Source organism: Hippocampus guttulatus, chromosome 16 (genome assembly GCF_054856545.1).
Source record: "Hippocampus guttulatus isolate MCC_2025c chromosome 16, RoL_Hgut_1.0, whole genome shotgun sequence".
NCBI lineage: Eukaryota > Metazoa > Chordata > Actinopteri > Syngnathiformes > Syngnathidae > Hippocampus > Hippocampus guttulatus.
The window spans coordinates 8,249,893-8,272,737 of record NC_141276.1 but is presented as its reverse complement, the minus strand read 5'-3'; the positions used below and the strand labels follow the sequence as shown (position 1 = coordinate 8,272,737).

Here is a 22,845-nt window from a genome sequence, read left to right as displayed (position 1 = left end):
CCCGCACCTTTTGTGGTGTCGCCTCGATTTCGCTCTCACCGTACCTATCCTACAATAGCGTAGCCCAGCACGAAAACGTTTTTCTTGGGGGAGCGTGTGCACCTTTGGGCTGGTCCACATGGAAGTGATTATGTGAAATTACAGAGATCCTACAGAGCTGGAGAGACCTCCTATAACCACTCGCTCATTCATCTTTGGACATACACCCATGAACACCAGCACAACAAGCAGTGTGCAAGGCGCAAGCGAACACACGCAGAGGTTGAGGAGAACCGCACACGCACACACACACACACGCACACACACACACCTTGCCCGAAGCTGTTCATTCCCATCTTGGCTGTGTCGGGACAAGGCTTCAGTGTGCCTCCCTCCCTGCTGCCCTCTCCCTCTCTCTCTCCTGGACAGGGCCAAGGCTGTAAATTCCTTAGACAGGGCTGTTTAGAGGGCCTCCATTTAAACAGCGGGTTGTGGGGAGGGAAAGGCGCGGGGGTGGGGGGGGTGGAGGGGCCGCACGCTCACCAGAGAGGAGCCTACTCAATAAGTCATCATCAAAGGCCCCGGGCCCCGCAGACGCTCATGGGAGAGAAATTATCGTGGCACACCGGATTAGATCATATTTGTGTGTGTGTGGGTGGGGGGTGGGGGGTGGGGGGAGATTACCTGTTGCACATACAGTAAAGGTTTCCTAGAGGTGGCACGCATAGACCAATGGGGACAAGGCTTACTGGAACCTTTTTAGATGTTTTACCTTGAAAAAATAAGCCTGAATTCTCATAATGTAATTTTTTTAGTCCAAAATGAATTACACATATCAGTAAAATGATTTTTTTTAATTCTCAAAAACATGATTTAATCTCATAAATTGGGACTTTTTCTGGAAAATGACAAATGTACAGCATTTATTGAAAATAAGTGGCATTAAAATCTCACTGCGCATGCACATTCAAACATTTCTAACTCCCACAGTAACAGAGAAGTCATTGCTTGTCATACCATCTGCGGTCAGTAACGTTTTGCTGAGTTTAATTTTGCCATTTTATTTACCGTTGCTTTGCTTTTGTGTACTACATCATTGTGTATTTCAATGTCATGCACTGACAGTCAAACAGAGCGATCAATTTGTCACCGATGTCTGACAACATTTTGCATACTTCGATTGATGACCCCCCCGAAAAAAACAAAAACGCATATTCTCGTAATATTACGCCACATGATATGACTAATGATGTTGTGTGTCTGTTTTTTTATTTATTTATTATTTACAGCACGTATCCAACAACAAAACGCCTCACTAAATATGACTTCACAATGGGAGCTTGTTGTCATAAGTGTGAACATAGTTTGTATCCTGAATACAAACATTGCAGCATAACCACAAAGAGCTTTAATTGTCCAACACAGTTACTTGTTGCTTGTCTGTTATCATTCGCCACTGAAGCTTTAGAGACAGTGGCGAGCATGTGTTCGCGCTGTGGTATCTAGTTGCGCATTTACCATTCCAATGCCTGCATGCACACACACTCACACAAACACACACGCACACAAACACTCCTCCCAATCAAGCCCATTATTATCCCAGGCATGCTCCAGGCTCCCAAAATATCTGTCAGACAGCTGTCGGCACCTCTCGGCTAAGCAGCTGGAGGGGCTCTTGAAGTCGTCCTTCTTCTTCTTCTTGCCTGATAACATGCACAGCCTTCCCTAAAAGAGTCGAGGCCAGATACCCCGCCTGCCATTGCAAGACTGTACCCCCCCTGCCCCTCATCCAGCAGCTCCCCTGGCCCCTCTAATGGCCTCCCCTGAGCAGTCTACGAGCAATAAAATAGTAGACAAATGGTGTGCACGAGGCGTGAAAATGAGCCACCAGGAAAAGTAAAGCGAAGAGGAAGGCTGGGGTGAAGCCACTCTCCAATTACTATTAAAGTTTGGGCGTGACGAACATGTTGATCGAATTATCAAGGCAATATGGCGGGGAACTTGTGAATCCCGATGAATCAGCCTTTTAATGATTTCTGCCGGGCATACCGGCACAATCTGCAGAAAGCCAATACCAGACCCCATTAAAAATCAGAGCCCTTTTAACAGAGCGATTATTCGGGTATTTTTTACTTCCATTGGTGCAAAACTGTGCCAAGAGAAACACTGTGAAGTGACAAGATTTGAGTATTGAATATTTTAGTATTTAGATATTTTACAGAAATTAGAATAATTGAATAAACAAATATTGGATTTTAATATAGTTATGATTATACATCCTACAATTGCTTTTTTCGTAAATTTCAATTGCGCTTACCAGCAAACTGTATTTTGTCGTCTAGAAACAGGCAGGTGAGATTTTGGACGACGGGACGACATGACGTCAGAACCACAGTAGCATGACTTAGATTTGTTCTTGGTTTTACTGTTTGGTGCTTTCTACCGCCTTTATTACCGATTTGTCTTACTGTTTATTGTGCATGTTAAGTTGCTCCATGTACAGCACTTTGTATGCAGCGATGGCTGTTTGAAAGTGCTCTATAAATACTGTTGACTTGACTTGACTTGACTTTTGCCGGCTAAACCAGCGCATTTGAGTAAGCTTGATTTGTTAAAAAACGGATTGGTAGGAACTGCATCTGTGTCAGGTTGTCAGCATCAAAATGAGTCGAGTCATTTTCGCCAATTGCCAACTGCCTCTGAAAAGTAATCAGACGGCTGTTGCCGGGCTGTACCAGGCAGCTGCTAGTAGCTGCCTGCTCGCGGCGAACACCTAAGACTGGTGCCGTCTTGTGCAATGATAGCGTAATTAAATTGTGGTTTTTAGCGTCCTTAATTTGCAATTGAACATGATTTCAGGATGATGTGTGGAAGTCAAGTCACTGTGATGCGAAGGCCAACTTCAAAATTAATACATATGGAGTAAGATATCTGTCAAAAAGATGTATCCAGATACAGTAAATGGTGACCCAATTCAGGAAAAAAATCCTCTAGCATTTTTTTTGTTGAAGTACTCGAATTACTCGATGGCTTTTTTTTCACCCCTAAATTAATATACAATTTAATGGAGCAAATATTTGAAAATGGGAAATAAATGTGGATCAGTGATTCTGATGGAGAAACCCTTTTGTGAGTGTCTATCCATCGTCTGGACCCTACAACGCGGTGGTATTTAGGCTGACCGCACATTTTGAACATTGCAAAAGTGAGCTGTGTGTGGCTGTATCACAATCCATCCACGCGGTTAGCATCTGGCGTCCAAGTCCAAAATGTGATGTGCCAGCCTTGCTGAGCTCAGCCCAATTCTCAACGGCGGCCATCGGAACGTGTGGAGAGGAGGGGAGGGTTTTTTGTGGGGGGGGGGGGTGCGAGAGAACATCTTGGACTTCCTTTAGAGATTTCAAGGGCTCGCGAGATAGATAGATGTGTTCTGGAAAATGTCCGCTGCTCCCCTATGGTTCATCATAATATATGACTGCAACTAATCCAGAGTGCAGAGGTTGAGTTCTTCTTGGGTCTGTGCCAGGATGTGATGAGAAACAGGTTCGGTTGCATGTCTTCAAGTTCCTCCCCCTCTTTCTCTTTGTCTTCAAACGACCTTTTACACAAGCCTTATATTAGCGGGATAACTCAGTGAGTCTCCAAAGAGTTAAAAGGTGCTGCATTCAGGCTTGGGCACTCATAACTTGATCCCTCTATGAGAAGGCCTGCTGACATTACGAGTCACATCACAATAAAAGACTGCGGGAGCATTCTTCCGGCTTGTCCCTTCTTGCCCTCGAGCGAGCGAGCGAGCCAACCTAGCGTGCAGGAGCCAACATCCGAGCCAAGGGACGCGGGACAGGACCGACACCCAAAGGAGCGGGTGTCGACGGAAAAGTGAAGGGCACGTGAATGATCCTGTCTGCAGTTTGGCGAGGTATCATCATCATCATCATCATCATCATCATCATCAGCGTCAACCCTGCAGACGGCAACCTGGATGAGTCAACGGCAAAGCATCTGATTGTGTTTCCAGATGTTTCAAGGTCTCACGCAATAACCTTTAGATGAAATATCAACATCATCAGGAAGAATGCACGCCTATTTTCCCTCTTGGACGCAGACAAAAGGATTCAAAGATGGTGGATTAGAAAGTGAACACAGGGTTGTCCAATTGCCAGATTTATCTGATATGAAAAGGGAGCAAGAAGGGGCTGCATTTAGCAAGAAATAAAAACCAATGCTCAAGACCTAGGTAATGTGATTGCAAAAAAGGTATATAGGGGGATTTAGGTCATGATGGCCCAAACATAGGAACTTTAAAGGCTTCAAACGACATTAACTGAGTTACAATACAGTGGCCTGGTAATTGGCACGTCAACCTGAAAGCCTTTTCACACTGCACTTAGCAATGCGCGGCACGCCATCGACGAATCGATTCATTGCTATGCGCCGCGAGGATGGAACGCCATGTCGCGTCGAGGCGCCATGCGCAAGGTGGGCGTTAGCTGCAATGTCAGAAGGCGCATCCAATAGGAAAAGGGCTGGCGGAGTGATTTCAGAGTGCTAACAGAACTAGACCAATCAGTGGGAAAAGCCTTACTTCCTGGTAGGCACTAGCACTTCTAAATTCTGCTTTGGCAAGCTTGGTCAAGGTTGTTGTCAAGTGTGTGTGTGTGTGTGTGTGTGTGTGTGTGTGTGTGTGTGTGTGTGTGTGTGTGTGTGTGTGTGTGTGTGTGTGTGTGTGAGATTCTTAAAATGGCGCTGCCAAAGTGTAGTCTAGCTTGATTTATTTTAAGAATAAGAAATGTATTTAATCTTTATCAGCTGTTTACGTTTCATTTTTTTAGGTTGATTGTTATCATTTTTTACCTTTTATGTGCAATACATTTTTTTATTTACCCCCCCCCCCCCCCCCCCCCCCCCAATATTCAAGACTGGCTTGCCAGTTGCAATAATGCTGAATATCTTTGTAGACGTAAAACCTTGATTTTGACTGACAGTTAGGCGTTACTGTACTTCATTGTGTTGGTGGAAAGCCAAGCATTCTTTTTTTTTTTCCGGAGTACTTGATCTAAAGAGTTTGAGAACATCTGGATTAATTTGATTTCGTTTGCTTTTGTTTTGACTCTGCAGGTCGAACACATTCTTGGTGTGCACACGGATGCGGACAGTTTATTCGACAGCATTCATCTGTATCCTCCGAACAGATACAGTATGTCTGTCTTCAACTGGACTGTATAAGTAAGTCACATGCCAGATTCTATTCATTCTGTTCACATGAAAAAGGAAAAAGCTGGTATTTGAACCAGGGGTGTGTTCTCATTTTACGATGCAAACGCAGGTTTTCCATCAGGCGTTCCAAACCCGGTGCCTTTTTCACCCTGAAACAATCCCTCTCCCCGTCCGCTTGGAGCCATTCTCCCTCGCTCGCCTCTCTGCTTGGGTGCAAAGCCAAACAAGCCAGCCATTAAGTTGAGTTAAGCGCAGGAAGTGGAGGGAGGCAGGGGTGGGTGAGGGTTTGGGAGGGGTGGGGGGGCTTTGGGGGCCAGGCGGCAGTGTTTACAAGGAGCTAGTCAGGTTTCAGCAGCACTTTGAAGTGAGCAGCGCACTGGAGACTGTCTGTCACTGGAGGCCGAGGCCTAGCGCCGCTCCACTGACTCACTCGCATTCCCCCCATTCATTTGAGCGGAGAGAGGAGGAAAGGAGGGCGGGGGGTGGGGGGGGGGTCGAGCTAGAATAGACAGTGAGAAAGGGAGGCGCAGGTCGATTTATGTCTCACCCCGCCGCCACCCCCACCCCTCTCTCTTGGAATATCTCTTCCTACCTTTCATCATCGCTAACTGTCTGTTGTTCAAGCCCATCCGTAGCCAAGGCCAGATCGGCGATAAGAACACAAGAAAGAGGCTCTTGTCCGGCGGGTCAGAGACGACGAGTGTATAGAAACACCGAAGCCTCCCAAGTAAACTAATATGATGACATGCACGCACACAATGGTACATTTGGAGCCCTGAAGCCTCCCTGCCTGCGAGGCGAGAGGATCAGCTTCCCAGTTCTCCCTCCCCAGCAGCCCAATACACTCACACACACACACACACACACACACACACACACACACACACACACACACACACACACACACACACACACACACACCCATGGCCTTCATTACATCAGCGCCGAGATCCATCCACTGGAGCTGAGGAACACAGCTTGGGGGATTCCAGTTTGGCAGCGGGGAAGTAACGCTGAAACCACCTTTTTTTTTTTTTTTTTTAGATTCCCTCCAACAAACAGGCAGGCAGGCATGCGGGAAGACTTTCACGCCTATCCGATGGCGCAGGCGTTTCTCGCCAGATGATCCCTGTGTTGTTTTAACCGCGGCCTCTCGAACAAAAGGGGGTGGTTTTTTTTTGTTTTGTTTTTTTTCCCTTTTCTCTTTTTTTTGTGCACTTGGTGGTCTTATGTGTGAGGCGAGCCACCATTTGGAGAGGTCACGTTCTCACAGATTTCACAACAACCGTTTTGGAAGAAAAAAAGAAATGTAAAAAAAAAAAAGGCAATTCACAGGAACTGCTTTGTTTGCGATTGCCACTTTCATGAAGTTTCCAATAGGCCTTATGTCTTATTTTATGGTGTAACCTTCGATGCCCCCACCCCCAAAAAAAAGTCATCTATCAAAGATCCTGAAAATGAGTCTTCAATTAACCTAAGAAGCATGTTTTGTAATGTGGGAGGAAAACTCAGAAGCACGCCGAGAACACACAAGACAGTCGCAGACTGGATTTGAATACTCAACCTGAAAACTGTTAAACGGGTGGGCTAACCACTCGCCCGCCGTAACACCGCGCTAAGCGATATTATTCAATAAATACGATTAAAATGTGAGCATACAGTTTTCCAGATGAGCTGCTAATGTTCAAATCATTGCTGAAAATGTGATTTTATTTTAGTTTTACACAAGATGACTTCCCTTCATTGTGATGATGTTACTCAAAATATTGGCTGTGAAGTTAAATAGTTTTTTTTTTATCATGGCATTCACTTCCCATGACTTTCGATGGATGATTTGGTTTTAGAAATATGAATAGGCTGTTCTGTGAAAACAACATTGGCGCCTTTTGAACTCATCAGCCAAAGATTGTGTTTTAATCACCGACCCAGTATGGCGAAGCACACTTACATGAACCATTTCGTTTGACAAGGAGGTGTTTAATCTGCACATTTGGATTGACACATATTTTTGGTTTGACGTGATCTCGAGACAATTTAGTAGGAAACCGTACAAAAACGTAACATGAATCAAAACACACTAAAAGTATTCCACAAATATGGCGGACCTGACGCAATGGAAATGTAATATTAGCGGCTAGCACATCGCCACTGACATTCGATGACTTTTGGGAACAAAATCCTATTAAATTTACAACTTTGGTTATTCTTGCACAACAGCTGAAAGATTGACATTCTAAAAATGTAGATAATACGTGTGACAAGAGCTACACGACTGCCCAAAGATGTCAACCATTCATACGTTTTGATTAGCAATGGAGCAGCAGCGGGTAATTATACTCTCACAGGGTTCTCAAAACATGACAACAATGAAGCATTTTTAGTTTTGCTGCCGCCCACACTGATGTTTAGATTACGTATAGCCGTGGGGCATAACGCTATCTTACTCGCCCGCAGAAACAAGTCGGGCCACGTTCAATGTCCGCCCGATTACTACGCCGATGAATGACACTTCCTCTCGGCCCGCATTTGAAATACTAGATGAGATCTGCTCTTGGTGATATTGTTCTGTTTTAGAAAGAACAAGCACATCTCCCAGGATGTCAAGAGAAAATAAAAACAGGAAAGTAGGACGTATGAATGCCTGACATCATGTGAGCAATTTGTATCAGCGATCATTCCGACCCAAATTTTGAAGGCAAAATAACATTCGAACACCTACGTTGGTTGTATAACTACACAAGAGTATTTCGTAGCTTCCATATAAAGTGACTACATACAGTAATAAAGTAAAGCAGGGCATTTGTACATTTTGCTGATAGAACTTGACATTATTTTATGCCAATTTGGTTTTACTTTTTTTTTTTGTTGTTGTTTTTAACATACAAAAATCCAGCATGGATCAGGCTCACATAACTGCAGATATGATGACCATTATTATGGTATTTTCTTTTTATTTTTTTTAAAGGGGGGGCAGATCTATTTGGCTTTGTTGCGGTGCAAAAGAGAAGCAGGTAGACTGACAATTAAGCGGTAGTATTATTATTATTTTTTTAAATACAAATATATACTTTCATGTTTTTACAATTACTATTTACACTTGAATTTAATTACATGTGAAATGCTCTTTGTGCTCCAGTCTTGGCTGCTGGACCGTGGAGCCAAGAAAGTGGGGGGAAGAGGAGGAACGAGAAGGTGAGCATTTCAGCACATGGCCACGTCGGCCATGTTTGTTGTGTGTTTGTTCAGTCAGACTGTCCCGTTCGGCCTGCGTTAATCCAGCTCGCTGCTTGGTCAAAACCCAAACACTTTTTAGCTTCGCGGCTCGAAATACCAAAGAACTTGCCCCCCCCCCCCCCCCCCCCCCTCCTCAAACCAACACACGGCCGCCATGAAAAGCACAATCAGTCCATCCAAGAGCAGGCCATTCATCCTACACGGTGGTCTCGCCGTGTTTGCCGTTTGTCAGCCGGGTGTAGAACTTGTGCCAGGAATGCAGCGTTTTCCCAGACCAGATCCAGAAACCAGACGTGATCCCCACAATGAGCGTCATCAGGTACTTGATCATATAGACGGTGAAGTCCGGCGTCATGCGGGGCCCCGTATGCGGCGGGCACGGGATAGCCAGGCTCCGGCAGCTGTGGCTGACCCAGCTGCGCTCCCAGTGCGGGCGGAAGGCCTGCTCGTAGAAGAAGCAGGCGATCACGATGGTGGCGGGGACGGTGTAGAGCACGCTGAAGACGCCGATGCGCACCATGAGCCGCTCCAGCTTCTCCGTCTTGGTGCCGTCGTGCTTCATGATGGTGCGGATGCGGAAGAGCGACACGAAGCCGGCCAGTAGGAAGGAGGTCCCGATGAAGAGGTAGATGAAGAGAGGCGCCAGGACAAAACCTCGCAGGGGGTCCAGGTTGCTGAGGCTGACGAAACACACGCCGCTCAGCACGTCGCCCTCGATCTGCCCGATGGCCAGGATGCTGATGGTTTTGACGGCCGGCACCGCCCAGGCCGCCAAGTGGAAATACTGGGAGTGGGCCTCGATGGCTTCGTGGCCCCACTTCATCCCCGCCGCCAGGAACCAGGTGAGGGACAGGATCACCCACCAGATGGAGCTGGCCATGCTGAAGAAGTAGAGCATCATGAAGAGGATGGTGCAGCCTTCCTTTTTGGTGCCTTGGACGAGTGTCTTGTAGCCGTCTGGGTTGAAGCTCTCGTTGCACACCACTTTGTCGCCCAGGAAGAAGCCTGCGATGTAAGCGATGGACACCATGGTGTAGCAGCCCGACAGGAAGATAATGGGCCTCTCAGGGTACCTGAATCGCTGCATGTCCACCAGATAAGTAGTGACCGTGAATAAGGTGGAAGCGCAACACAGGACCGACCAGACCAGAATCCAGATGCGTGAAAAGTGGATCTCCTTGTCGGTGAAAAACATGTAGCCGCCACCGCGGGCCGGCTCGCATGGAGCGGCGCAGTCCTTCTCCTCCAGGAACATGTAGTTTAAGTATGGCGGCACCACAAGCGCGGCGGGGCAACGGAAGGAGCTTTCAGGGCCGGAGACCACCGAGACGTCCTGGGTGCCTGGGATGGGCAAGGGCGGGACGGTGGCGGCAGACGAGTCATTCTGTCCCACGCATATCTGACCGTCGCCCAGCACGGGGAAGTTCTCGCAGCGGAGTCGGTCGGGCCATTGGAAGCCAAACTTGTTCATGAGAGCTTCGCAACCTTGCTTGGCCCTCTCGCAGATGGATCTGCAAGGCGGGATGGCCTTCTCCAGGACAGTGCAAACCGGCGCGTACATGGAGCACAGGAAGAATTTCAACTCCGGGGAGCACTGTACCTTCACCAGCGGGTAGAACTGGTGCACCTCCAGCCCTGCGTCCTCCTGGTTGTAGTGGCCCACTAAGTTGGGCATGATGGTTTGGTTGTAGGCGATATCCGTGCAGAGAGGTATGGAAATCGGTTGGCAGAATCCATGCTCCGGGATGACAATTCCGTTGTCTCCTTGATACTGAGCTGATACCACCACAGGCAGCAAGAGAAGGACAGACCAAGTACCCCCTAAAATCATCTCGCCAAGTTTCAATGACAGCAACTTGCGTCTGAGAATTCAGTGGAAAGCGTGTTAGGAAAGCCTCATGAGGCAGGCTCAGTGATATTAAAAGTTGTATAGGCTGATCATTCAGCTCGAGCGTCGCCCTCTTTGTGTTTGCTCTTCTCTTGGAGCGCTGCTGGCTAACTTTTTCTTTTCCCAAACTCCTATTCTCTCTCTCTTGTCTTGTCACTTTAACGAGAAGAAAATCATCCTGTAGGTACTTTCAAAATAAAAGCTACAGGGTCATTTTCGCAAAAAGAGGCATCGCTTGGTATCTGCTGCGACAAAAAATAAACACCAATATTGTTACTGCGATTCATTAAGTTGATTATGGCAGTGACACTCATTTATACATGGAGTAAGAGATGGTTAAGACGACGTCGAAAGAGTTTGGCAAAGTGACTCTTTTATTTTGGAGAGTATCATGGGAAAAGATAGCCATCACATCGAACTTGACACCACAGCTGGATTCCGCGGCCCAACCAGATTTACGAGTTTGCCGCTGCGCGGATGAGGAGGATGAGGTCCCCATCTAGTGTTCGCATCATGTTCACCGGCCAAATCATCAATAGTTGAATAGGAATTTGAAAATATTGACACCTTAATTAAGTTATTACCCCCAAACGCTCTGAAAGTTGCACAATAACAGAGTATTGAAAAAAGAGACAGCCCGTATTAAATTATTACATTCAGATATAGACACAATAACTACATAGGTCATTTCATAATTCTCTTAACTAATTAATTTTACAGGTATTTTTTGTATGACGATGAAGGTCCAAAAAATGAAGGCCTCTCATTTCACTGGAAGACATCATTACAGTTACAAAGTGATGCACTCAGCCCGTCCAGTTTGCCTGTACGTCAATCATCATGTGCGATTCCTTGTAAACACGTGAACTTTTGTTGTGAGTACGTAGTAATATTTATAGATATGTACAGTATATCAAATAACCTATCAATTAATAATAGCGTCTTGGAAAATGGGGCGTGGTAACTACGTGTTGCTGTGCTCATTAAGGTTAGCTTTATGCTAATTGGACGTCAGGTTTGACCAATGAGCATGAGGACGTTTTAGTTGCTGGAGGGGCCCAAGTCGGATCTTCTGGGTTATTGGAATATCACGACATCAATAAATTGATCAAACAAAAGTGTCGAGGTAGGTTCACTCAAGATCGCTTCAAATGGATATTTTGGTATTTTGCGATGTTAAATGTTTCTATTATGGGACGAACATTCAGAGCCAAAGCTCCACCGTCACTTTTTGAACAAGGTAAAAGTCCGTCAAAATGGCGGGCTTTGCTTTCTCCGTTGTACGTCTAATTAAAAATAAAATGATCACTGTCTGCCGAACCTAAACATGATGTAAACACTATGAACTTAAGTAATAACTAGTATCGTATGTTGTGATTGATTAGGAACACAATAAAGAGTCAAATTCAAGGTGGCGTTCAAGAGTTTCAAAATGGCAACTGACGAGCTTTTCTTGTCCTCGTTTTACGGTCGGGTAAGTATTCACAGGTAACGCGCACACACTGCACATTCACTGCAATGACTTCAGATCCGTTGTCTTTAAGATGAAAATGGTTTGATTTAGTCCTTAATCACTGCTCAGCATCCCCAGTGGCCTCAAAAACCAACTCAAATGCAGATTAGTCCTAAAGAAAAAAAACGTCAGACTGTATGATTACTACTGCTTAGTACTACTTAATAGTGTCAAATTGTAGATCATTGTGAAATGTTAACTCTTTAAGGGATGTCCACTGGGGTTTTTTTTTTAAGTGTCATCCTAAAACAGAAAATGCTGAGATTGAAAGAATACTGGAAAGATGTCGAATGTTGTATGTTTCCCATTTGTTCTTGTTTCAGTCTTGTGTCAATGATGATGGGGGAAATAGCAGCTTTTCCGAGTCAGGTTTTAGTCCTCAGGAAGAGGGAGTGGCGGAGTTCAAACTCTGGTCTCCCACTGCTCACAGTGTCCCCTATGAACTCACGAATTGTGCACTGAACAGCATCAAGAGCAGGTAGGTATTATGTTTTACATGATTTAAAATTAAAAGTGTCAAATATTTTTTGTGACATCCTTTTTTTTTCTTTGAAGGAAAACCACTGAAAAACATGAAATTGAGGAGGAGATTGATCTGCAGTGTTTAGTGTCCAGTATTTTGGATGGAGGTGATGAGATCCAGAGTGGATTCTACAAGAGCGGGTATGTAAAGTATCACAGTGTAGAGTTGGGGGATCAGGGGAGGTGGGGGAATAATCCACTGTTGGTGATATTTTGATTTGCTATCCAATGCAATCTCTTAATTGCAAGTTTGGATGTTTTGTTTTGCAACACAAATTTCGAATTGAAGTTCTACCAGTTTTTCAATGGTGAAAAGAAATTTGCACGGAGGATGCCCATTTTGTTTTAAGAATAAATTGTTATGTTGCAATAAGAATCATGGGATTTAATCAATCCATCATCATGAAACCTTTATGAAATGAAAGAACAGTAAATCAATAGGACAACTAACTCAGTTTTAGAAAACCTCATGTTAAAGTCACCTCTTACCTGTCACTAATTCTAAAAAGAGCTAATAATAAATCAGTAATACCCTTTAAATAGTAACATAAGAGCTTCTTCTGCTCATTCTTGCCCTGTGGAGCCATTTTTTATTATTTCATAACAACCCAAATAAAATTCTGATTTCTTTTAGAAACCCATCTCCTGCTAATGGTCTTTGGAGTCCCAAGACATTGAGAGAAGACTTTTTACAGTATCCTGGAGTTGAAGCGGATGATAAACTTCCTTACTCTCGTTCCAGTGACGCTTTCATTCGATCTCAAGTGGTGTCTCGAAATGAGCAGTTTCTCCAGAAGCTCAGTGGCATTTCTACTCATCCGCACTGGCCAAGTAGTGTTCATAATGGAGACAGAGATAACTATAGCAGTTACACAAACGGATTGCCACCAGTTCTTCCCATTCCCAAAACAGTGAACCACCTCCCACCACAGACACTGGAGAGCAACCATGAGCCGTCAGCCGATTTGTACCCAGCAAATCATTGGCACTTTAACAACTTCCCTCAAATCAGCGATGACTTTCAGCTCCCAAACAAGATGAGCAGACCATTGCGTGATCATTACGAGAGCGCCATGAGTGCAAAGCCCATTCATGATAATCAGCAAGACATGCCGGAACACATGAACCAACTGGTTAGCGGTTTGCACTCTCTCTTGGCTGATGAGTCTAATCAAGGACGCTATGGATGTTTTCCAAACATAGAACGAGAGACAGAATACCCTGAAGACAGCATACTTGAGCAACGGAAATTCCCCAGCCAATCAATGCCAATGTTACGCGAAAAACAGCTGGAGGGAGAATTTTGGGGCCGAGATATCAAACCAGCATTTAAGCGTAAGGATGTTCAAGAACCATCGTGGCTGGGCAATGAAATTGCTGAATATTCCCCGCAACTAAAGCCCTTCTCACGATCTTTAAATCCCCCAAATCACAATATTATAAATAGGAACCAGTACTCCAATCTCCGCTCCAAGCAGGGCCAATACAAGATGAAATCACTGATGCAGAAAGAAACAAAGATGTCTGGCTTCTTTGAAGAGAGGCCGCAAACTGTCGCTCGCGTGGCGGAGGCACACAGGAGACCACATGTTGACCATCGGGGCGGCATGGAGAGATTTAATGGAGAAAACATCATGGGGAAGAACGCGCAGCCATACAGACCTCTCGCTCACGTCGACAGTAGCCCCACAAGGTTCACTCAGCTGCCTCTCAAGTCTCAAAAGGACACAATGCCTCATGGAAGCGGTCCCGGCATGATTCCCGCTGCGGGGACGACTGTAAACAGTGCCGCGGCATTGTACAGTCGGCTCAAGGGCGCCGAGGCTCACAATGGAGAGAGCACTTGTCAAGACGGGAACTATCCTCTGGCAGCTTTACTGCAAAAGAATCCAGAGGGACTTATCATCCAGTTTTACCTCCATCTGGATGAATGCTCTGACCAGTTAGGCTATCTGGAAGGGGAGAGGAAGACGGTAGGCTTGCACAACTGGGGGTGGGGGGTGTACTTCCAGTGAAACCTTCAGTTTTCCAACACGAGTCGACCACTGTAGAAATCAAAATTCATTCAGCCTTTGATGACTTAAGGCAGGGGTGTCAAACTCATTTTCATTGTGGGCCACATTTTAGTTACCGTTTCCCGTGGAGGGCCGTTATGACTGAAACCAAATAAAAAAAGTCAACGATAACGGCTTATTCAACTATTGTTAAAGTTACTGTTATGAGGGGTTTGGTGATACGCAAATGCTTACAATATGTCTCTTATTGTATTGTAATTTCCCCATTGCGGGACAAATAAAGGATATCTTAATTTATGACATATGATAATTTTAAATTTTGGTAGAGATTTTAGCAAGCGTCATGCAAGTTGACATGCTTGATTGGTTTCTGCGGGCCACATAAAATGACATGGTGGGCGCGATCTGGCCCTCGGGCCTTGAGTTTGACACCTGTGACTTAAGGGAAAAGGAGCGAGAGGTTTGCATGTCATTGCAAGTGTAATCAATAGTAAATAGTTCAAGGTTGAAATAATGTATTGCGTTTTTAGAGGCTGTTTTGAATAGGGATACCCCCACCCCAAGGTTCTTTATTGCTCTTTTACTAAAGGGCGTCACACCTTTGCAATGATTCAGAAATGCGAGCCACAGAAGTTGAAAACCACCGCTCAAAATTGAAGTTCCACGATGTAAATGTCTTTTACTTCATTTCAGGTCGAGGTCATCCTGGCCAAAACATTTCCGGGCAAATGGACACCATTGTCGCCCCTGACACACCCACCCGGACTTGCGCTCAACCCGACCAGACTCGACTCTCTCATCTTGAATCAGAAGAGGGAGCAGGCCAACGTGAGATCATTAGCGATATCGAGAAATGTCAGATCACAAAGCAACTCATATTGGCGCGTTGGGTGTTTTGCAGGTGAATTGGCTTTTGTACAACATGGAGTACCTGTGCAACGTACCTCTCCATGATGCCATTCACATGGCGCTGAACAATCATCAGCAGGCCTTATCTTGCGTCCTGGCAAGATGCGAGAAAAAGCTTGCCAACGCGTCCGAGCGTCAGTGGCTTGAACCTCCACTCACAGAGGACCACGGTAAGCGGAATGTACTCGTACACTGGGTTTCATGTCCTCAGATTGTGAACATTCATTTTCTCTGAGCGCCTCCTCGTTCTAACGGGCAAACTCCGAGCAGCAAGGTTGGAGATTCAAAATTGGAACCTCAAAACTGTGAGGCAGACGGGGTGACCGCGGGTGCGCTGGCGCTGCCTCGGCAGCAAACCACAATTGAACCTCAAATGTTGGACGCTTTGTTCCGTGTTTAATCAACGGAGATTTCAGCAAATAACACTTCAGCGTAATTAATTGACTGAGTTGGGGAGTGTGTATTTTTGTTTGTCTTTCGCTTTTTTTTTTTGTTGTTAAAACAACACACTCCAAATTATTGAACGCATCAAAGATACAAGAGCATGGTCGATAAACTGCTTGTGCAATTTTTTTTCCTTTGACATTTCAAGAGAAGATAAGAGAAGAACATACTTTTGAGATTTCCCTGAAATGATTAGTTCATAATAAATTAAATGCATTCTTATTTTTTATTATTATCATTATTATTTTGAATGTGAGTTCAGGGAGACTTCAGCTAGGGTCTTACTGACACTTTTTTTTGTGGGTCCGCGTGTTGTATTTTTGCCTTTTAGTGTAACAGCGGCTAACATATTTTACAGCTGACATGCAGTTAGGAATGTCAGAATGTTAACTTAAACCTTGTATAAACAGTTAATTACGGTATGCTATGCTGAGTGTACTGTACATTGCGCATAGGATTTTTTTTTAGGACTTGAGTCGTGTTCAATTTTCGACCGTCTGCCGTTGTCTAACTTTGCTTCAAGTATTCATGAGGCGAGTTGTATCCTTTGAAAAGCTTGCTTTGAAATGCCGCCATCTTCCTAGACCGTGTGCTGTCGGTCATCGCCCTGAAGGAGCTCGCCGTGACCACCAAGAAGCTCCGTACAAGCCTTTGGTGCGCTCTCCAGATGTCCATGCCCACTCCCGTCAAGAGGCCGGAGGAAGGCCCCAATGCCAACAGGGAGATCCGTATCGCTCTTTGGCGTTCTCTCTTGAAGACTGCCCTCCTGCCCAGTCAGTAAGCCCGAAGACCACATTGACACAAACGGGGAGGAGACACACACACGCACACACAGGGCTGCCCTTACGCTATTACGTTGTAATCGAGCGCGACAACACCCAGTCCAGTTAAGAAGCACTCACAGAATTAATCAAATCAGAAAACAGCCCCTTCAATGGAGCACTGAGCTAAAATTTGAGTCAAGGTGATCAGCAGAGCATGAGATGAGCAAATTAATAATCAAGGGTCCTTCCTCAATTAATTCGAATGCATCCGTAACAAAACTATTTAAATTAACTATTTATGGGAGTTCTTTAAAATCATTTATTGGCTTGTTCGCTCCTCTTAAAACTATTTGAATCCAAAATTATGCAGATATTCTGCTGTGAAATTTTTTTTTCTTCTTTTAATCTCAAACCGATTAACCATTTGGACCGGAACATTAAAAGTAATTTTAATTACTGTTTATGTCATACCACCATCAGTGAAATATCACAAAGTCAAGTTGAGACATGCAGCATGTCAGCCACTGCTCTGGATATGCCGGGCACGAGTTGAAATATAGAAAGATGTTTTATCTTCTGGAAATGGCCGTTTGTTGTGTTAGCCGAGTTCACTTTCCTCATTCGTCAATCACAACATTTTAGATGTGAGAAGTGTCTTGCTAGTATTCGGATGGTTCTGGGCCTTGTATTTTTCTTATTTCCAGTCATAATGGTTCGAAAGTGTTCTCCTGTTTGTACATTTGTAGAACTGAAACATTTCAAATAAAATCAATTGTAATCGCTCCAAAAGTTTATTACCTTAAAAAGACGGAATTTCAAAACAAAGCCTCTTGTGTTTGTTCTTAGTCTCGCTCACATCTTTTTACGATAGCACGTGATTGGATTTCAAGTTTTGATAACAAAAACAGTTGAATGAACTCCCACGTTTCAGCGCAAAATGTCCGCAGCACAAGCCCCCGCCCGTGGCACCCACTGAAGAGTTGTGTAGCCAACTCTTCCCTTTCCTGACATCACACAATTCCTTACTCCCGCTCTTATCTTTTGCGTTCGCCTTTCTGTGTGCGCTTTTTCTCCTTCTCCTTCCTGTCTTGTTTGGCCAGTTTGTCCTTCTCCCGCTGCATCTTGTCCATTTCCTTCTTCTTCTGGGCGTCTTCGCGGGCCTGGTCCCGCTTTTGCTTTTGTCTATTCAGAACCTCCTCCACGTTGGTGTTCTTGAACATGGCTGACACCCAAATGGAGGTCAAGGACCGAACAGCCGACAGGAAAAAGCACCAGCGCAGAAGTCATCTGCTGCCTTTCCTCCGTAGAGGCGCACAGGATGACATATTTTAGCCTCTTTAAACAAGCAGCTTAATGCTAAAGTGGGGTACACACACACACACACACACACACACACCAATTTTTGACATGTTAAAGACCCCATACAGACAAAGGAACAAAATCACCGTGTGTGCCAACTGGTCCGTTTAGTCACGTAACATTTACATATGCTACAACTCACACAAAAATATTTGTTTTTAAAAAGACATTGACATGGAAAGGATACACTTGTCCTGTCCGGGCATGACGAGGCCATTTGGCGACTCCTCCTCTTCACCTTCAGTGTTTCAGTCAAGGGAAGCAAATCATCTCTGCCTTTTTACAATTTAGCGTCAAAAATAAAACAGCCCCTTTTTCCAAAGCAGTGCAGTTTGGCATATCAATAATAACCCGATATTACTACTTCTGCGCAGAGCAAAAGTGGTCAGCTAAAAAAACCCCCCCAACAAACAAAAAAAAAGTCAAAACACCCCAAATTCAAATGCCAGGTTTTTGTAAAATTCAGATATTATACAAAAATTATACATATTAGAAGATCATTTCAGAAACTTTTCCACCATCATTGTGACCCGTATAACTCAAATTTGAAAAAAAATCTTTGAGAGGGCAAGTAAATTAATAAACAAGGCAGACTTGATTTGTGGTCAGGAATGTAAATAACACAGACTCTAAATTACAAAAATCATTACGTTGCTCAATCAAGGATATTCTTCTTCATCCGTAATGTTGGCGTACTGCGCCAGAAGGGCTTCTTTCCGTTTCTTGGACTCCTCTGACACTTCTTTCTGCTTCACCACAATCTGAGCCTGCTTCTCAATCATACTGGCAATGGCCTGGACCTCAACTGGCCGGAGAGACAAAAATAGCCATGTTATTCTCATTGAGGGCGGTGTCAACTTTCAGGAAAAACTTCAGCTAATCCGTCCTTGTGTTTATCTGTTACTGATAACAGGCACAGTTGCAAACTATGCATATCAAATAGGTGTGAGTTAAAGATATGAGAAGTCTGTTTACGCTGCAGCTTGTTGAGAAGCTTCAGGTCAGTGTTGAATATTTATGTGCCTAATATGTATTAAATTACCATCTCCGGCATCCCGCTTGTTCGCCGAGCGTTTGCAGTACTCTGTCCAATGCTTGAGGATCTCCTGGCAGACATCTTCCAGCGTGTCCTCTTCATCCTGCTCGTTTGAGTACAGTACACAAAACAAACGCTATCAATCCAAGTTGGTCAGTCAGGCGGTTGTATCGTTTGTTACTTTGTGACGCAAAAGGGAAGAGCACGGGATCGGGTTTTGTCTTAGAAGAATTTGAAAGTCCACTTCTGTGTAGTTTATGGCCCATGCCTGAGGGGTCACTTGTATAACTGTGACGCGTTCGATGAATCAACTTTGGTTTAGCGGCCAAACAGCTGTCATGTTGGCAACGTGCGACATGAGGGCGTTACTAGCTCACCAAAAATGCCGATAAAATCCCTTGAAGCGCGTCTCGTTTCTCCTCGTCGCTCTCCTCTTCTTGTAGCACGCCCAAAATGTAAGCGCCGTACACCTCGCGGTCGACTTCCAACGCGTCTAGCCGCTCATTTAGCCATCTTTCGAAGTCCCCGGCGTCTGCCTCGGGCGCGGCCATCTTGGCTCTTTGGGGTCCTTCAACCGGCACGCAGCTGTCCTTCATCTTGCCTGTTAGAAAACACACCCGAGCAAGTGTCATTCAGTATTTCTTGCCAACCACCATAAAACTCCTGAAGAAGATCATTCAGTATTGCCTTTTGGAGTTGCGTTGCAACAGCAATGACGTGTCTGGCATACAGGTAACGTCACGGTTTCATTGTCACTTTTGCAAATACGAACATTCGCCCTGACGACAGTTTATTATATATTTTTCGCTGTCGTGTGTGTTATACAGCTGCTTTGAATAACAAGGGAGCAGGTGCATTATATTGGAGGCAAGCACTTCTAATGGCCCAGCAGTGACAGTGGCCATCAAAAGAAAATGATGTGATTGATGATACTTTTTTATGATTCATATTGTTTTTCAAGAGTCAAAGGATATTTAGCTAGAGGCATACATGGGTAAAATCAGAGGGACATACACCTGTGTGTCTCAAGTATAAGCACATGTTCTTAAGTGCAAAGACGATGTTTGATTCTCAGCAAGCTTGTCTGAAAAACACAATCACCTCCTTTCGCATGCTCATGCTAATTGTAGTTCTGTGTTTGAGAAAGGTAAGTCTGATGAGTGTATTGCAATGACATGCCAAACCTAGCAATGTGCATTTTTACTTGTCTGTTCCACACATTTATACTGATACCACGCGTTATCAAATAGAATCGTTGAAAAGAAAGTCTAAATTGCCTTTTCAGGGATTCTATTTTTGCAGCAAATGTTCCCTGTCTTGTTTGTTTGAAAATAGTTGCCATGTCTATTTTGTGCTGCTTGTTAATTCAATTCCATCATGCAAACCTCGAATCAGAGTTCAGAGCAAACCGTTCCTTCCTGGGATTCTGCCAGAAGTACCCAACAGGCTTTGAGCACGACCAGGCCGCCAATGGTGATTTCATTAAAATGTTGATTCCCTAAAATAAGCAGCGATTCGTCTTCCATTCACTGAGCTGCGAGCAGTCAGCAGTTAAACACTTGACTTTTTGCACCGGAAAATCATCCATGACGAGTCTTTGATTGTTAATTCACTTTTCTTTTGGATGACGAGTGAATGGAGTACTGTAGTGTAGTCTAAGGTTATTTGTAATATTAACAGAGACACATTATGCATTTTGTAGCCATTCAAAAAAAGTTCTGTGGTGTTTTAATAAACACAGTGTCAAAATATCACAACAATCAACAATTAAAATACGCTTTACACACCCTATTTCATCGCTCTGAAATTATCCATTTTTTTATTTTCCTCTCCCGCAAGTCAGCGGTTGATCCAAGAAAAAAATATGCTGTACAAGACCCCCCCGATCTCCATAAAATGCCCCCTTAAGGCCAAATATTAGCTTTCTTATGTGCAAGTAGGCCCACAGATGAAAAATAGATGTGCTTGGACCTGGCATACTGCTATTGTCCACTAGAGGGGAGTAGAGTACACAGTCTTCTTCTCAAAGTCAGCTTCTCCTTTTGGATGTCGTTGCATGATAGGTGAATGTTCCTCATGTATGTGATTTGCAGCGATAATGCTTCATGCTTGTGCATCACATCCGCCGTGTTTAAGTGTAATTGCGAGCAGGGCGGGGAGGGGGCTCAGGGAGGGGGGGCATGGCCCGCCAGCTGTTTGTTGGCCCCCCTGTTCATTTGACACTGGGACAACACCTCACAGCTGTTTGAATATATTAAATAAAGATTCTGTTTGAATGACTTCATTCCGCTTCCAGAAAGTGATTTGAGCGAGTGGGTTTGCGATGTGTGTGTGTGTTGGAGGGTTGGGGGTGGGGTGGGGGGGATTATTAGTTACACCCCTAGTTATACTCCCAGCCAGTCCCACTGCTCCCACATAATAATGGCTTCACACTTGACTGACGTTGCCATAATAAAGTGTGAATCTTCTGTTGGAGGCTACGAGGATGCTACCGGGTGGAAACGTGCCACTTTTGCGTCCTCACAGTCAAATATTCGCTTCTGTTTGTGACTTCTGCGGACCAACGTTGACATGTTTGTACCCGAACTGCTATTGATCTTTATCCAATAAGGGGACCTTTTATGACAAGGTTCGATAATATGTATTGTGGGTTTTGTTTTGTTTGTTGTGTGTATTTGTTTTTTAAATATCACTTGATGGATACTGTCCAGCCAATTCTGAATTTCAAGCTGTGTCCCTTCACTGTAATTGTGTGATGTGCCGCAACTTTCCGGGCAACGCTGAGGGCTAAAGTAAAACATGCTCACGGGTGATAATGCGCGCACTTTTGAACGTGTTGCTACTTTGTGTGCATGAAATAAATAGCGATTGTTTGACACCTGTGCGCTAGGGCATTTCGCATAATACGTTAGCATTATGCTAGTGTACTTAGGTTGAAAATGTATTATTTGGTTGAATGTTTTTTTTTTTTAAATTTAACATCTAGTAACATTTTCGCATCAAGTCAAAAACAACTTGAAGCAATCACGCTTTTCCTCTTATTTGGAGAACTGCGTAAGCAAGAGCTTCTTCTCTTAGTTTCCTCACACCCACGAAAGTGTGAAAGCAGGTGCTCAGGAATTTTTCCAGTACTGATTTTTTCAGGAAGCTGAAATGTGTTTAAAGCCAGTGAAAGGGCTAAGAGTTCATTTTAAGAATATCTCTGGACTGCATCACAGATTTTCACTTTGGTCAGGAACTGTCCTTAGACTGACTTGTCCGCTTACTTCAAAACGTGGCTAGTCTAGCATGTTTGTTCACACAAACTGTCCTTGGCCTCCAGTGGTCAAACCAGATTCGTCACTGAAACCGTTTCCACTTTTCTGCAGATGAACTTGAGCGTTCACACATGCCATGATGACTCACAAGGCTAGTTTCTTTTTTTTTGTTTTTTTTGGTCTTGTCAGTACCAGAGATCTACCCAGATAAAGGCATAAAAATGGCATGCCCAAACTTGTTGCTCTCTGTGCTTAAATATTGATGTACAAATAAAAAAGATGGGTAAAATCCGAAGTACTGATTCAACTAATTTAGTTTCAGCGGGAGTTTTCAATCCCCGCCCCGAATTGTTTTTGTCCCCTGAGTGCTGAGGAGCCACGACTGCGTTGCCAAGTAATGGTCGGCCCACAGGGTGGCAAGGGGGTGGGGGGGGGTGGGGGCTTAGCTTCCCTTCCACCGGGCGGCAATCGTCATATTTCAAGCTGAGCGACTCGGGGGGCGGTGGGGGGGTCAGCGCTTAATGCCACTGCTGCTCTTAGTAATGCGTAGCTTTAGGACGCCTGTCCTATTTATATTGAGGGGCTGTGGATTGATGCGAAATGACGAGGGCTGCGAGGCTGTGGAATGGGTGGGCATCCACATGCTCCACTCCACAGGCGAGCCTGCGCCTCTGTGTGGCAAACACACACACACACACACACACACAA

At 44.6% G+C, this 22,845-nt stretch overlaps 3 protein-coding genes across 4 annotated transcripts; 1 reads left to right on the top strand and 2 right to left on the bottom strand.

Annotated features, from left to right (window-relative positions):
- Window positions 1-8,557: 8,557 nt before the first annotated feature.
- On the bottom strand, window positions 8,558-10,441 carry fzd2 (frizzled class receptor 2). Its single transcript, XM_086133593.1, has one exon. The coding sequence runs from the start codon at window positions 10,259-10,261 to the stop codon at window positions 8,627-8,629; it is 1,635 nt and encodes a 544-aa protein (XP_085989719.1). The 5' UTR covers window positions 10,262-10,441; the 3' UTR covers window positions 8,558-8,626.
- A 1,621-nt stretch (window positions 10,442-12,062) lies between these two features.
- On the top strand, window positions 12,063-16,633 carry meioc (meiosis specific with coiled-coil domain). The gene is made up of 6 exons (XM_086133517.1): window positions 12,063-12,309; window positions 12,387-12,494; window positions 12,988-14,326; window positions 15,062-15,196; window positions 15,270-15,447; window positions 16,306-16,633. Exons 1-6 carry the CDS (start codon window positions 12,122-12,124, stop codon window positions 16,500-16,502), a joined length of 2,145 nt encoding a protein of 714 aa, XP_085989643.1. The 5' UTR covers window positions 12,063-12,121; the 3' UTR covers window positions 16,503-16,633.
- A 624-nt stretch (window positions 16,634-17,257) lies between these two features.
- On the bottom strand, window positions 17,258-19,449 carry ccdc43 (coiled-coil domain containing 43). Of its 2 annotated transcripts, none has more exons than XM_086133518.1 (5): window positions 19,258-19,449; window positions 18,887-18,986; window positions 18,514-18,649; window positions 18,032-18,087; window positions 17,258-17,707 (listed from the first exon to the last, which is right to left on the bottom strand). In XM_086133518.1, the coding sequence occupies exons 1-5, from the start codon at window positions 19,429-19,431 to the stop codon at window positions 17,520-17,522; spliced, it is 654 nt and encodes a 217-aa protein (XP_085989644.1). In that variant the 5' UTR covers window positions 19,432-19,449; the 3' UTR covers window positions 17,258-17,519. The 2 variants fall into 2 exon arrangements, with proteins under 2 accessions (XP_085989644.1, XP_085989645.1); XM_086133519.1 differs by having other exon boundaries at window positions 18,887-18,983.
- Between the last annotated feature and the right edge of the window lie 3,396 nt (window positions 19,450-22,845).

Coding starts and splice junctions, on each gene's coding strand:
- fzd2 (XM_086133593.1), bottom strand. CDS start 10,261: ATGATTTTAGGGGGTACTTGGTCTGTCCTTCTCTTGCTGCCTGTGGTG.
- meioc (XM_086133517.1), top strand. CDS start 12,122: ATGTTGTATGTTTCCCATTTGTTCTTGTTTCAGTCTTGTGTCAATGAT. Junction 15,197..15,269: donor AGAAGAGGGAGCAGGCCAAC/GTGAGATCATTA, acceptor GGTGTTTTGCAG/GTGAATTGGCTTTTGTACAA. Junction 15,448..16,305: donor TCCACTCACAGAGGACCACG/GTAAGCGGAATG, acceptor CCATCTTCCTAG/ACCGTGTGCTGTCGGTCATC.
- ccdc43 (XM_086133518.1), bottom strand. CDS start 19,431: ATGGCCGCGCCCGAGGCAGACGCCGGGGACTTCGAAAGATGGCTAAAT. Junction 18,650..18,886: donor CAAGCGGGATGCCGGAGATG/GTAATTTAATAC, acceptor CTCTCCGGCCAG/TTGAGGTCCAGGCCATTGCC. Junction 17,708..18,031: donor CATGCCCGGACAGGACAAGT/GTATCCTTTCCA, acceptor TTTGGGTGTCAG/CCATGTTCAAGAACACCAAC.